This window comes from Montipora foliosa, chromosome 7, assembly GCF_036669935.1.
Source record: "Montipora foliosa isolate CH-2021 chromosome 7, ASM3666993v2, whole genome shotgun sequence".
Lineage (NCBI taxonomy): Eukaryota > Metazoa > Cnidaria > Anthozoa > Scleractinia > Acroporidae > Montipora > Montipora foliosa.
Genome location: NC_090875.1, coordinates 2,056,546 through 2,071,428, shown reverse-complemented (window position 1 = coordinate 2,071,428; position 14,883 = coordinate 2,056,546). Strand labels below are relative to the sequence as shown.

General features: G+C 39.1%; 2 protein-coding genes across 2 annotated transcripts; one reads left to right on the top strand and one right to left on the bottom strand.

The window, feature by feature from the left end:
* Positions 1–7,412: 7,412 nt before the first annotated feature.
* Positions 7,413–13,075, bottom strand: LOC138009594 (uncharacterized). Its single transcript, XM_068856654.1, has 5 exons — positions 13,034–13,075; positions 12,351–12,873; positions 11,368–12,102; positions 8,341–8,409; positions 7,413–7,852 (listed from the first exon to the last, which is right to left on the bottom strand). The coding sequence occupies exons 1-5, from the start codon at positions 13,073–13,075 to the stop codon at positions 7,413–7,415; spliced, it is 1,809 nt and encodes a 602-aa protein (XP_068712755.1).
* A 207-nt stretch (positions 13,076–13,282) lies between these two features.
* On the top strand, positions 13,283–14,540 carry LOC138009593 (piggyBac transposable element-derived protein 4-like). Its single transcript, XM_068856653.1, has 3 exons — positions 13,283–13,296; positions 13,503–13,591; positions 13,807–14,540. The coding sequence occupies exons 1-3, from the start codon at positions 13,283–13,285 to the stop codon at positions 14,538–14,540; spliced, it is 837 nt and encodes a 278-aa protein (XP_068712754.1).
* The last annotated feature ends 343 nt before the right edge of the window (positions 14,541–14,883 follow it).

The window sequence follows — 14,883 nt, the reverse complement described above, 5'->3', positions numbered from 1 at the left end:
AATTAAACAGATTACATAATTTGATAGGTGATGCCGCGTGTAAAATTGTTAAAACCTGAATAAATTGTTGTTGTAAATGTTGACCAAAGTTTAAACAATTGTTTTCCTTAACATGTCATTGCACCTTTCAATAACATGGCACAAAAATGATAGACACCCTATCTCGCGTGCAAGGTCGCTTTTTGCACTCATGGATGAAATGAGATCTCTTAGGTTTGATATGAAAGGGGCGGTAAGCCTTAAGCTAATTTTAACACCTTTCAGGTTCCCTAAACAAAAATCTCTGGTAAAACTTCCGGCCACACCACCATCAGAAACGTGGTTTTCAAGTTGAAAAGATATGTGTGGTCATCAGTTGGTTTAACTTCTGGACCGATTAGTTGCTCTTCGAGTTTCTTCTTACTGGTTATTCGAAAGGATTTTGTGGTGTGCCATTTTCATATACGTTCTCTTTCATTGTTTTACAAGGTTAGTTGAAAGTTCTTGTTTTAGCATAATGGTTTTGCAAACATGCTATATTCCCGGCAGCCGGGAAACAAATGCTTAAATTATATTTGAAAGAGGGTTTCTGTGAAAATGTCTGACTGCCGAGCACTTATTCTATTTGAGACAGTGCTCTGCTGCCCCAAACTTTTAAAGGGGTCAATGACCATAAATACAGTACAAAGGTCTCAACTGTTAATGAGTCGTATAGGCCTGCCATTCGTTGCTACCTTCTACTGATCATTTGCCCTGTAGCAGAATGGTTTAGTCAAAGAAGGAACGATTCAGCTAATTGAAATTTAAATAATACTACCTAATGTTGACTCACCTCACCAGCAAATGGTTTAATAGACGAGCAATTGATTCAGTGCAAAATCAAATAGACAAGTCATACCTGAAATGATTCAGGGTGTGTTCCATTGACCTTATTCTGGAATTCTTGGGTTGCACTTGACGTCAAAAAATAAAATACAAAACTAAAGAGCCTTTTGTGTTTTTATCTTGATCAGCTACAAAAGGTTTTAAAAATATCTCTGTTTGCATGTTTTCAGCTCGGTACCGTGCTTCGTTTTGAAAATAGAGCAGTTTGAATTTCAGAGTTTTTCACAGTGCGCGACATGGTGACGGCTTTCGAAAAACATGCCAGTTGCATAAAAACATCGATTTCCTTCCTGTTTTTGTGGCCTAAACAACCAGTATACCAGAAGACGTGTCTATACCAATGTTTGCTAGCTCATTATACAGCAGAAAGTGTTAAAAACAGCCAAACTAAATTCCAGATGTTTCTCCAGGGTTCCGGCCACCATGTTGGTGTACTTCAGCAGTACACCAACATGACGCCTCCATACTAAACTCTACAAATTTGAGTAATAAATTTCGCCAAATAACTCAAGTACGGAAAATCGCACAGCCCTGAGACTTGGACCCGTTCTTTATTTATTCCTCTTCTATAACATTTCCATTTCTTGAGTCAATTTCTTAAATGGTAAGCGATTTATGTTTTCACTTGCATGACATGCAACCCAAGAATAAGAACACCAACGTTTACGTCTAAAAATTACACATACGAGAATTTTGATGCTATCAGAATACAAAGGAGAATTTCAGCATCATTCCATTCAAAATGTTATGGATACATCTTCCTAAATTTACCTCCAAAGAAAAATCTGGAGGTTATTTCGTTTAATTTATTCTTCTTGCAGAAGGCTCCCTCAGTCGAAAGGGGTGGGGGTGGGGGGAGTTGGAGGGGGTCTGACGTAAATATCTGTTGTCAGCCCAATAAAACTTAAAGCAAATCTGACTAGCTTTTTGTTCATAGTTTGTGACAGACCTAACACCAAACTGGTTTCCTTTGCAGGTTGCTGAATTTTTAGCTTCTGAGACTCATCTGTCATCGAATTTAAATTCTGCCGTCGTCAGCTGCTGTTGTCTTTAATGAAGCTTGTGTATAAACATGCCAACAAGTCTCATGACCCTTTATATGATGATGCTGTTTAGAAAAACACAGCTTTAATATTGAAACTATCAAAATGACTTGAAATTGAGTAAATCACCAAGTCACACAATATCAATGAGCAAGTGTAAGCTCCTCTAACTCCGAAACACAGCAAAGGCTCTTTAACGATGGTACTAAATACTTGTGACTAACAGAGCCTAGAGCGTTTACGACTGTATGTATTTAAAATGTTCAGTATGTGTTCTAACTCCCCACTGCCGGGCACAGAAAGTAGTCAAATGCCCAAGGTTTAGGGGGGGGGGGGGATGTTCAAGTTTCAATTTGGTCAGCGCATAATTTCCTGCTACCTTAAACTACAATGTTGATCTACTGAACTTGTGAAGACATGTGTGGGCTATATATTCTATTCCCCACACTTCCGCTTTTAATTGTCTTCACACAGACCATAATCAAATCTCTTGTTTCTTCGCCAACAGGAAAATATTAGGCAAATATTTATAACGCGTTTGAAAGACAAATGGAACTGAAGAATCGCTTTAAAGGGCGAACTGAAGGCATTGTGCAATGTTTCAATTTGGGGCTCACGGATTTAAAGTTAAATCCATGAGCGCTATTGATCAGGAAACAAACTTTGGAAGGCACATACCCTGGGATCAGGCTCTATGTAATTTCGTTTCGCTCGAAGCTACTTGGTAAACAAAACGAAAATTTTCTAAGAAACTTTGAGATGATGGTACATTGAGTTGGTGAACTGAACATAGCGCCTCCCTCATTTTTAATTCACTGTATCCCCTTAATCTACATGCCTCTTTTAAAGATTATAATCTATCGAACTCGAGTTCACAAGTACCGTTCCTTATTATTTTGTGTAATACCATGTCTCCCCTAGTGCTTGGAAAAACGCTTTCGCCGTTTTTTACTTAAGTTATGGCGACTAGCATTTCTGCAAAAAACTTGATGCGTCTGGTAACATTGTCGACCACAACCAGTTTCGACAAAGTTGTGATGCTTGCACACCAAATAAAGGCCTTTTATGATCAACCAATTAATATTGTTAATGTCGGCAAATTCGAAACGCCCCTTACGATGGTAGATAACACTGCCTTAATGGTATTGCCAAAGGAAGATAGAATGGATGACATTAAGCCCATCAAGACTACAGGGGATGGGGACATGTCTGTTTAACGCTGCCAGCATCGCTATATGCAAAAGCGAAACTCTTGGCATTGAGCTATGACTGTGTACTGCACTGGAGCTCTTCACAAATACGGATTTCTACGGGTGACATCCCATTGTCTCCTCTATGGATCTCACCAGTCCTGTATGGAAACAGGTGGCCCAAGGAGGGGATCTATGACACTGTCATCTTCAGCAATAGAGCAGTGCATGTCCATGCAAGGGAAGGTTTTCAAAGGGCATTGCAACATGAGATCTACAATACCCTTCACAACAGGAGATACTCAGGCATACTTCAGATCATGGGCTTGTTCTCTGAAATTGGATGTGAGGTTAAGGTAGTTTACCCCGATAAAAGACATTCACTTCTACCCTTGCTGACTGCCACTTGCAGGCCAAGATTTGGCGATCTGCAACAACTTCCACGCATCACAATTATGATGACCAATACACCTGGTTGGACTGACAGATCAAAAGAATTCCAGGTCAACCACTTTGTTCCGATGCTAAAAATTGATACAACAAGCGCCGCTAACAAGTGGACCACTGTCAAACGTAAAAGGCATTCTGCTGCAAGAACGATCCAAAACAAACCAGAAATTTAAAAAAAAATCGTTTATTTTCAAGCAAATCCAAGGCAACATCACAAGACTTCTTTAAGTTGATGAACAGCCCACCAAGCAAGCCAAACAATTCCATGAAAGGCCCTCCAAGCAAGGCAAACGATTCTAAGAACGGCCCTCCGAGCCAGCCAAACAATTCCATAGACAGCCCACCAAGGTTGCCAAACAAACGCACGAACAGCCCTCTAACCAACCCAAACACGCCAATGGGCAGCCCTCAGGCACACACTCACGAGATGAACGCAAATTTAGACATTCCTGCAGTCTTAAATCTACAGCCGCCCATTACCTTTGAGTGTTGGATGATCTTTTCATAGGAAACGTGGCAACCTTTATCAAAATAACTCAGGAACACAAAGAAAGTGCCATGATTAAACCAAGGTAAATAAGTTGTTAGAGTGTCAGAGGAATAATGTCGCAGGTGTACTTCAAGAAAATGTCACTTCCCTGAAAAAGAAACTTCGCTTTTCAAACCCGCAAATTCTACCATCTCAATGTGGTGCTATTGCAGTAGCTGAACACATACTGAAACATAGGCCATTGGTGCCAACCACAGTCCTATCTGCTGTATACAAAAATGCCAACGGAACTGTAAGTGAATGTAGGATGATGGCAGGGGAATTGTTTGGAATCGTGTCGACATATTTGAATGTCATGCAACTATATATTAATGGACAAGCTTTTATAAGTCAAAACACAACTTCCGATTTCCAAGCCCTTGTGCCATTTCTCAACAACCGAAACCAAAGTCGGAAACAGTTTAATGATAGTGTCGAGGATTTAATTGGTGATTGTTTCAATGCAGCTTTAGAGTACATGGATTCAAAAAGAGAATGTGACACAGTCATTGGATTAATGGAGCGATTGACAAGTGTGAACTTCGTTACCAAAAAACTCTGTAACCTCCAAAACAAAAAGGCAGTCCAAGGATGTTGTGATACCTTAATTGAAAACTTAAGAAAGTTCAGGGAAATTAAGGACACGTCTCAAGTCGTGAGGACTGACATGACTAATGCAGAGCAATGAAGACTATTGCTGAGAATAGCTAATCCAAGAAAATTAAAAGAAATTCTGCACGTTTCGAAAGGCAGTGGTCGTACGCTCAAATGCACAGAAAATCCTATGCTTGCCCCTCTTTTGGAATACGCCTTCATGGAAGCCGATATTCGTGAATGAGGACGTGGAGGTCTCTCCGAGCTCAAATCCAACAACTGCTCGAAGAAAACGACGAGTTAAGACGGGAGTTAAAAGATTTGAAAGAGTCAGGTAGAATTAATTTGTATAGGACAATGCAAAACGACACTGACATGAAACGTGCAAGGAAACTTGTCTTAGCTTTGTCAAATCCAGATTTTAAGATATCACTGAGTTGTTGTTACAACTATACACAGAACTATAAAAAGAACACAATGCAAGCAAAGCAACACCACGACGTTAAAGGCATCAATGCTAAAATATCATTGCACAATGCTCCCCGTGTTGGAGTGCAAAAGTTTGTCATTAACATCCACTGGTCATCCGCGAATGTCAACTTCATAGTGGACGATTGCGCCACAAACACAAACACTTGTGTTGCTGACTCCAAAGATGTATTTCTCAACCTGGACAGAGTTACTCAAGTTTCCTTCACGGAATATAACAGCAAACGAAATGTCTTCGAACGAGTGCACCCACAAGTGAACAAAGCACTTTCAGCACATGGTGCATTTCCAAGCCACGCAATTCAACCTGATTGAAGGGGGCTTGGAAAATCAGAGCACATTGAAAACATGCAAAAGATGGCAGACGATGTTATTGACTGCTTGAAATGGGCGAAGTTTGGAGGAAAGTTTATCGAGGTTTACCGAGGCCTGAAAGAGGATAATTGGATCTTCAATGACGAAGCAGGCGTTAAGAAGTTTCTTTCGCTTTGCAAATTCAGTAAAGAAGCATCAGGTATGTCCTACTGAGCAAGGCAGACACCCTTGGCACAATCACTGCATGATGTCTGGGGGATTCTGGACTACATGGGAGAATACTGGAGCAACTACACATTGTCAAAAGGTGAAGATGATGAAGAGAGGTCGTCATGGTGCAACAAATATACAACAGTTATTTTTCATAAGGGGGACAATTGGCGTGGAACTCCACAGCAACGAATCCATCGCCAGCCTCTTCCTGATTTCATGAGATGGATCACAGGTAAGGGAGAGCTTCACTATTTGCCATACGAACTCACGATTTCTCTGCCACTTGGAAGTGGGATTCAGTCCCTGGATGCTACTTGCCAAGCCACTGTTTGGAATTGGCTTATGTCCTCTTGGATAAGCCCACAGGATCTTTATTGCTATGTCTACCCTTGTGAGCTTGGGTAACTGGAAGATGAAGTTGTCCAATTCTTTGACGAAAAAGAAAGGGAAGTCCAGAAGGCAACATAGGATGCAATCAAGCGCAATCAATGGAAAGAGCACAGGCTGTATGTGGAAAAAAAGGACACTCTTGTGACTATGTGCGAGTAGAGAAACATAGAACCCTCTGGTATGAAATACGAAATTGTTGAGGTTGGCATTAGCATTAAATGAAGAAAAGTCCAGAGAGGCTTAACAATTTGACGGTCCGAAGACATTGCCGAAGTTACCAAAGGACATCGGAAGACTAAACATCAGCTACCTGCAGTCCATTGTTAAGTACCACGGTCTTGCTCAATGCGGGACCAAAGATGAATTGGTACTACATGTCTGCCTCATTTCTAACAATAGAAAGCATCTGTGCCTTAACAGGGAAAGGAAGATGTTCCTAGAACTGATTTCAGTCACGAGGGACTTAATTCTAGAAGAGAGGAAGCAATTAGCACTCTTACAAGACACCAGTCCTTACAGGCACAGTTACTTTTGCACAATACGGTATATGCTGTTGAGATAGTCATTGATATAGTTGTGGGCAGTAGTGTTCCTTTTGTTCTTTTGGTCTTCAGAGACGTTTAGCAGTTTGGGATCTTGGTGTTTGAGGAAAATTGGTATAGCTATGTGTAGTTGTCACATTTCCAGGGAGCAAGCACTTGATTATGTGCAGCTGTAACCTGATTTATAGACATAGCAACACCAAGTGTATTGTTACCATCTTGTTTTTGTCACTTGCATAATCATTGTGGTTGCAGATACTGCAGAGTCGATGTCGTTTCCATTCTTGAGCATCAGTTGTTGACAGTAGGAAATGCACATTCATGCGTGAAAAACGTGCAAGCGGCAAAAACTATGCGTGAAAGGGTTTACAGAAGCTTCAGACATGGCAAATCTAAATAACCTTCATTAAAATCCTCGTCACAAACAGCAAAATGGTCATTTAACACTGTTTAAATCAGCAATCTAAATCGAAAGTCTGCTTGTTAAAATATTCTTGAAACACCAAGATCACTGAGTGAGTACATACTAATGATGAATAGTCTTGGCAGCAGTGGGTCTAAGTGGATACTGACGTCGAATAATTTTTACTTTACTCTTTTTATTGATTTGGAATTGTTTTGTTTCTTCTAAAACTATTGTCCAGTTTGTGTTTACATGAGTGTTGTACAAATGTGCATGCCCTTGACGCTGCTTTCTGCCTGTGTCAGCATGTGGAAATGAGACCCAGATAATACCATCACACACTCTGCACTATTTGTTAGTCCATCAGTGACATCAATATTGGTTGTCAGGTCATATTTTGCCACTGTTGCCAATGGCACTACTGCGTATAAGCCCATTGTCCATTGTTGGATCATCTGGGATTTTACTTTTCATTTGGGTTTTGAAATCATCAGAAATGTCCCCAATGATAATGTCCACAGCCTTAATCTGAGCTTTATCAGTTATCGAGAGAGTATACAGGGCATTGTTGTGAGCATCTACTGACGCATTTGTAGAAAATAAATGTGTCATGTTCATTGGATAATTACCATTTTCTGGTCTTACACTCACAAGTCTTTGTTTCAAAACTGCCTCACCATTGTCAGACTGCTTTCCCTCTCTCAAGCGATTAAGTAGCTCTGCAAATGCTTTGTCATCTTTTTGTCTCATTATTTCTGTCAATTCGAAGAGCATGAAACGGCCTGTCCAAATGTTATCCTTGTGGAATGGAAAAAAGAAAGGTGACCCCTCTGCACAAATCAGGTACAAAAGATGACCCAAAAAATTACCGCCCCATATCCGTTTTACCAGTGGTATCTAAAGTCCTAGAACGTTTAATCCACAAGCAACTTGCAAGTTATTTTGACGATCATAACTTGCTCTGTACATAAATCACAATCCGGTTTTAGAAGAATGCACTCAACTGAGACTGCTGTAATCTATTTCGCCGATGGGATTCTCATGAATATGGATAAGGGGCTTAGCCACTGGTTCTGTGTTTACATGTATTGACCTGGAAAAAGCTTTTGACACAGTTGACCATGATATTTTGCTTAGCAAATTAGAGTACTTCGGTGTATGCCATGAAAGCCTTCCATGGTGTAAGAACTACTTCACGGGAAGAATGCAGTTCGTGCACATTGATTCTCAGTCATCTGAAGAGCTTGCCATAACTTCTGGAGTGCTGCAGGGTCCATACTCTGACCCCTTTCATTCATTGTCTACACTAATGACCTACCATGTTGCGTCAAACACTGTTCTGTAAATATGTCTGCTGATGACATAGCTTTATATCTTGGTGGTCCAACTGTACACAATTTAATTTATTACATTAACCAAGATACTGTAGGAAAGAGAGAACTTTTTAAAAAGACATCTTTCGGCATACTTATGCCATCATCAGTTTAATGAGTTCCTACGTGTGAACAGTTATAAAGTCTACGGGTAGATGAAAAAATTATTACAACATGACGTAATACAAAAGCGGGTACTGTTTACAGCGTGACACTAAACATCAACGTGTAAACTAAAACATAAGAAAAGTGTTGTAATGCTGCAATTATTTGTTAAGTTCCGGTTTGATCTTATTTATATGAAAAGCTTCTTTGAGTTTTAAATCAATTGAGTTGCTTGCAGAATCCAGAATACTAAAGCACGAAGCGGAGTATTTGCTCTTACATGAAGGAGATGTGTTGAAATGCTTAAAAATATGAGAGTTTTTATCGCTTTCCGTGTGTTCCTTTATCCTGGTAGAAAAGTGGCGTCTAGTTTCGCCAATATAAATGGTAGACTACCATGGATTTTAGAGCAACAGGAGTAAGATCTTTAACACTAAACATGTTTTTAATTTTGAATGAAGTAAAAACTAATTTGATAGTTAGGTCAGATTTGCAAAAGCGCTTAGTAAGTTGTCGGAGTTTAAGTTTCGCTATTTTGGAATAATGGCCGACAAAAGGGAGTTTAAAATAACGTGTATTATTGTCATCATTAGTGTTCCGGCTTTTTTAAGAAAAAGACCTGTCAAGATACCGCTTGAAAGTTCTGTCAATAATGTGCGAAGGAAATGAATTACGTTTCAAAGTGTCAGAAAGTTTATTAAGATCGTTTTGAAGGCCGGAGGAGGTGTTGTTGATTCTGTAGATTCGGTCGATAAGAGTTCGGATAAGGCCAATTTTATAGCATGATGGAGTAAAACTAAAGAAATAAGTTAAGAGACCAGTGTAAGTTTTTTTATGAAAAACTGAAGAAACACAATCACGCGAAGAGTTGTCAACAAGTATGTCAAGAAAGGAGACTTTACCATCATTCTCTTTCTCAAAAGTGAATTTGATGTTAGGGTGCCGTGAATTGATGTAATCAAAAAAATGACATAGCATCCTGTTCTTTGTGAAAGACACAGAAGGTGTCGTCAACATAATGCCTATAGAGTAGAGGGTGATTCGAATGGTTGAAATTATTTAGCCACGTTTCCTCGTGGGAACCAAGAAAAACATTAGCTAGCTAGCTACCTCATCAACTTGATCATAAAATTTGCCATTAAAAAGAAAATGCGTCTCGGCTGTAGCGAATGAGAACAATTTCTTAAGGTCGGATTTTTTGATCGGAAATTGAGGGTCATGCTCGAGAATAAGATCAACGGCAATATCAATAGTTTCATTTAACGGAATATTGGTAAATAAACTTTCAACATCGAAGGAAATGAGAAATTTTTTGTTAAAATCGAAACTCCTGAGCTCTTCAACAAAAGAGAATGAATCTTTTACCGAATACTTACTAGGCAGAAGTGGAGCAATTAGAGAACTTAAATACTTAGCTAAATTATAATTATAAGCTCCAATAGAAGAAACAATAGGTCTAAGAGGTGGTTGATTGTGATTTTCACGGATCGTATGTAATTTGGGAAGGCCATAAAATTTTGCTGGTTGTGAGCCCTTGGGAAAAATCTTAGTATAGGTATCATTATCAATAGAATGATTTTTCTTAAGTAGACTAATGAAACGTTTAAGTCTGCCTTCTCTTAATAAAGTGGGATCTTTGTCTAATACTTTGAATTTAGATTTGTCATTGAGTATATCAAAACAGGAATGTAAAAAAATGTTGCGATCTAAAATAACTACTCCATTACCTTTATCAGGCTTGAGAATTATAATATTGGAATTGTTCCTAAGAGTTCGTAGGATATGGTGTTTCTTTAGATCGTTGCTTCATGGTGTAGTGAATCTTTTCGAAGGAAGCCAGAATGTCTGTCTTGTTGAGATGATGAGGTTTGATGGAGAATCCCAGCACATTCAGTGTTTATCTGAATGGCAAGAAGACAATAATCTTGTTCTCAATGTTTCAAAAACTAAGTGTGTACTATTTACATCATCTCAAAGGCATGAAGAGCGCGATTACATTTTAAATCTTAATCTTCTCGGAAAGTCCATATCTTGCGAAACTGCTTTTAAATACCTAGGTATGGTGTTCGACAACTTTATGACTTGGACGGCTCACACAGACTATGTGTGTAAAAAGGTGGCATCTAGAGTTAGTATCCTGGGCCGTGCTAGAAGTTTCGTCACAAAAGAGGCAGCAACACTTGTTAACAACGCTTTGATTCTTTCGTTATTTGATTACTGTGACATTGCCTGGAGTAACTTTTCACAGCAAGATATAGATCGACTACAGCGCCTCCAGAATAAATCGGCACGGATCATCACACATTGCTCTCACTCATCTGAAGCAATAGAGCAGCTGCACTGGCCGACTCTTTCTAGCAGACGCTCTTACCACAAGGCTAAACTCGTTTTTCTATGTCTTCACTCATTAGTTCCTAGTTATTTTTATCATTATATTTTACTAGATTTTCAAACATTCACAATTATTTTACAAGGCAAAGTATGAGGTTATCCCTACCAAACATTAAGCAAATTTTTGTGAAAAGGACCTTTCTTTTTACTGGCGTGAAGATTTTTAAAAATCTCCCTTTAAGCACTGTGAAGAGTGAAAACATTCAAACGTTCTGTCACCGAGCAATACATTTCTTTTTATCATAACTTTGATATCTCATTACTATTTTAGGCTTTAAATGTGATTTTGCATTGTATTTTAGGCTTTTTAGTGTAGTTGTTATATTCTAGTATTGTATTTTATTAGGCTTTTTTAATTGTTATAGTTCATGACAATTCTTGATGTAAATTAACTTTTTCAAGATACAGGGCTCCTATGGAGACCAGCCTTAGAGCTGAATGGGCTACCCTGTGTAAATAAAGTTCTACTTACTTACTTGCTAAAGCATTATAGCCTGTTTGAGAATTCTCAAAGATCCATTTATCAAACACTGGTTTTAACTGGAAAAGATCTCTGACAGTTATCAAGATTATTCCACCAAATGGCTCTTTAGTTCCCATTATTTGTTGCAATCTTAAATTTAAAAAGTTAAACATACCACTTCCCACCAAAGATATCTCATCAATAAATATAAGCATTAGTTCCTTCAGCTGAGACCTAATTGTATTAAATCTGTCACTGTCCAGTGCACAATACTTAAAACCTCTGTTGGCAGGTATCTTAAAAGCAAAGTGTAATGTGTTGCCATTTATGTCGAATGCTGCCTTTCCAGTAGGGGCTGTTTTCACAACTTTCACCTTATCTGGATTTTCACCTTTAATACTATTCAGATATGTTATCAGTGCTTCATACAATGCATTGGTGACAGTACTTTTGCCAACACCAGCACCTCCACTTAGGAATAATCTGATAGGGTTGTCTTTAGTTTTGATTGAATGTAACACATGATAAAAAAACTGTCTTTGTTGTTCATTTAAAGATCGATCAAGTGCATAATAATCATCATTAGACATGCGCTTTAAACGAAGTTCCTCATCATCATTTCTGGGAAAAATACCTATACAATAAAGCAAATCATACTGTTTGTGCTGCTTGTTATTTCTAGAATCAAAGCAACCAAATAATTCACTAGGTTTTCTCTGCAAAGCACTGTCCTGCTTATTGATATGCTCTTCATTTGGAGCAATAATATCAAAGTTGTCATATTTGGCATTATTTATATCATCCATTGATTTATCTAGCATTTCTGAATGATACTTGTATTGGTGTCTGTTGTAGAGAACGTCATCCTTAACCTGTTCAAAACGTTCTTAGTAAATCTGACATTCTTTGATTAAATTTGTGCCTTCGTTTCTCCATGGTGCATAAAGCATGAGTTGTTCTCTAAAATGGTTTTCTGGGTCCTTGTCTTTATGGTACCTGTGCAGATTATTTTTGGTTTTTTTCGTTTTACCAGTTTCATGCCTCCTTTTAGAATGTATTCATTTGGTTCACATACAGACTTAGTGACATGAATACTGTTAGGGTCATCATCAGTGTTGTCTTCAAAATTAGTTTCTGGCAGAAAATCATTTATGCCTGTCAATGATGGCTCATAAGTAGCATTACCTGTATCAGCTTGTTCATCCTTTACACAATTAAACGTTGCAACAAAATCAGCCAAGCACAACTTTTCTAATTGTTTTGCTCTACTTTGATAACGTTTGTAAATGATGTTGTCAGATTCTACGTCAGTTGAGTTGTCAGGCAACTCTTTCAGCTTATCTAATCTTGTCAACAGAAATGTCCTTTCCTCTGGAGGAGAGGTGCTGATGAACTGAAAATCACGCGAGGATCTTCTTAATGGCATTTGTAGTACGAGATATACAGCTTCTAGTGCACTAATTTTCTTCCTGTGGCCAGTCAATTTGTTGTCGTCCAAGGATATCCTCCTCGCTGGGCTCTTCACGGTTTACCAAAATTAACACTAAACCTCCATCCAACTGCCACTTTGTTCCCAAAAGTCTCAAGAGGACCCACAGTCCGTGATTTGCATCCAAGACAGCACATTTTGAAGTGGTCGTGGATGGAACAAGATAAAATCAATGAAGTTTCACGCTAACCAATATTCGCGGTGTTTGGGTCTTCACGCATGAATTGTTCATGTTATCGTCACTTTTAGGACTCAGACGCCCATTTCTCTGTAGTCAAGTATTCTGTAGCATATTTCCTTTCCATTTTTGGCTCCACAAAGGTATGTTTTGATCAGGTTTGGAATAGAAAAAACCATCACGCTGCAAGGGACAGGACGCCATTTTGAATCTGTCCAAGTAGTAGTAGCCTTTGTGCCACCCCCCAAATATACGTACACCATGCCTTTGAACAGGTAAACTTGTCGGGGAGGGGGAGAAAAGGTGTTTAATCCAGGTTTAATGCATAAATTAATGTCTAACAAAGTGAGTGACCTGCTGATTTCTACCGGAAGTTGCTGTGCATCATGGGTTGAAAATTCTGGGAAACTAGCTCCAATCCCTGTGCTTAAAATCCACGTGCGGATAAAATGGTGTCTATTTGTTTACAATGTTCCCATAGACGAATTTTACCCGCAAATTTTGCTTTTGATGGAGTTCTGGGTTTCTCTGTGGGCTTTATGATAATTGCACAAGATAAAAAGAGCCATGGTATACCCTAGCTTGAAGCTAAGCTGTATAAATCACCTGCTCTTTACATGAATTCATTCGAAGTTACGGTTTGGTTGAACCCAAAAATTTTACTGAGCCTCAATATAACCCATCAAGTATTTCCCTTGTCTGTGAAAGAAAGCGAGGAAAGTAGCACCGAAGACGAGGAAAGCGACAGCAGTTCGGTTGAGTTCTTGAATTTGTTATTGTTGAAGATATCAACAAACCCAGCGGGCCTACAACTGTTCTTCCAGCCATAGCCAGTGCTGGTGATTTTTTCAACTTAGTTTTTCAAGAGGACTTGATACAACTGATCGTTGCCGAAACGAATCAGAATGCACAGAAGAAGCATCAACAATCGGGAACTGTCGATAAAGGTTGGATACCTGTAAACAATGGGGACATAAAGGCATTCCTCACCATCAGGTTTATTCAAGAAATTAACTCTCTCCCTTTAGAGCGGTATTCCTGGTCCAAAAACCCAATTCTCGGTAATACAAAGGTGCAGAATGTTATGTCGAGGAACAGATACCTGAAGATAAACTGTTACCTGCATTTCAATGATTCTTCGACTGCCTTGCCTCGTGAAGATGTTAACCACAATAAGTTGCATCACATTCGTCCCCTTGTCGATCGTCTTACTGAGCCCTTAGCTGCCCAGTACATGCCGAACAGAGAAAATGCAATAGATGAAAGACTTTTAAAGTTCAAGGGACGGTTGGGTTTCAAACAATATATGCCCATGAAGCCCATTAAACGTGGTATCGAAGTGTGGATGTGTGCTAACTCCATCACCCATTTTGTTTCTCAATATCAAGTCTACACTGGTCGACCACGAGGTGGACAACAACATGGTCTCAGAGAGTGTGTTGTGACCGAGTTGTCATCTGATTTGGAGGATGGATATTATCATATTTACTTTGACAATTTTTTTCAAGTTTTGGACTGATGAAAGCCCTTCTAGAGAAACGTGTTTCCAGCACCGTTGACGACTGTGAAGCTTTGCTGTGGCAAGTCTATTGTAATGCAGAAACGACCAACTGCAAGCCAAATGGTTAGGAAACAGTGCAAAGAAGAAATAGAGACTGCACCTTAAGTGATGTCAATACACCACCTTGTGTTGCGGCGTATAACAAATACATGGGTGGTGTAGATTACGCTGACCAGAAGACAGGGGATTATAGAATCCTCGTATCAAGAAAAGCGGATAAAATTCAAAGACAATAGCTATTGTTTGGCGCTGCAAGTATTGCCATAAAATGAGATCTTGAAACAATAGCTGAAGCGCCAAA

Excerpts from the sequence above, each read along its gene's own strand:
- LOC138009594 (XM_068856654.1), bottom strand. The coding sequence starts at position 13,075 with ATGAACAATTCATGCGTGAAGACCCAAACACCGCGAATATTG. Across the intron at positions 12,874-13,033 it reads CCCAAACACCGCGAATATTG|AGCCCAGCGAGGAGGATATC; the intron begins GTTAGCGTGAAA and ends TAAACCGTGAAG. Across the intron at positions 12,103-12,350 it reads ACCAAAAATAATCTGCACAG|AGCATATCAATAAGCAGGAC; the intron begins GTACCATAAAGA and ends CTCCAAATGAAG.
- LOC138009593 (XM_068856653.1), top strand. Across the intron at positions 13,592-13,806 it reads ACAAGATAAAAAGAGCCATG|ATATCAACAAACCCAGCGGG; the intron begins GTATACCCTAGC and ends TTATTGTTGAAG.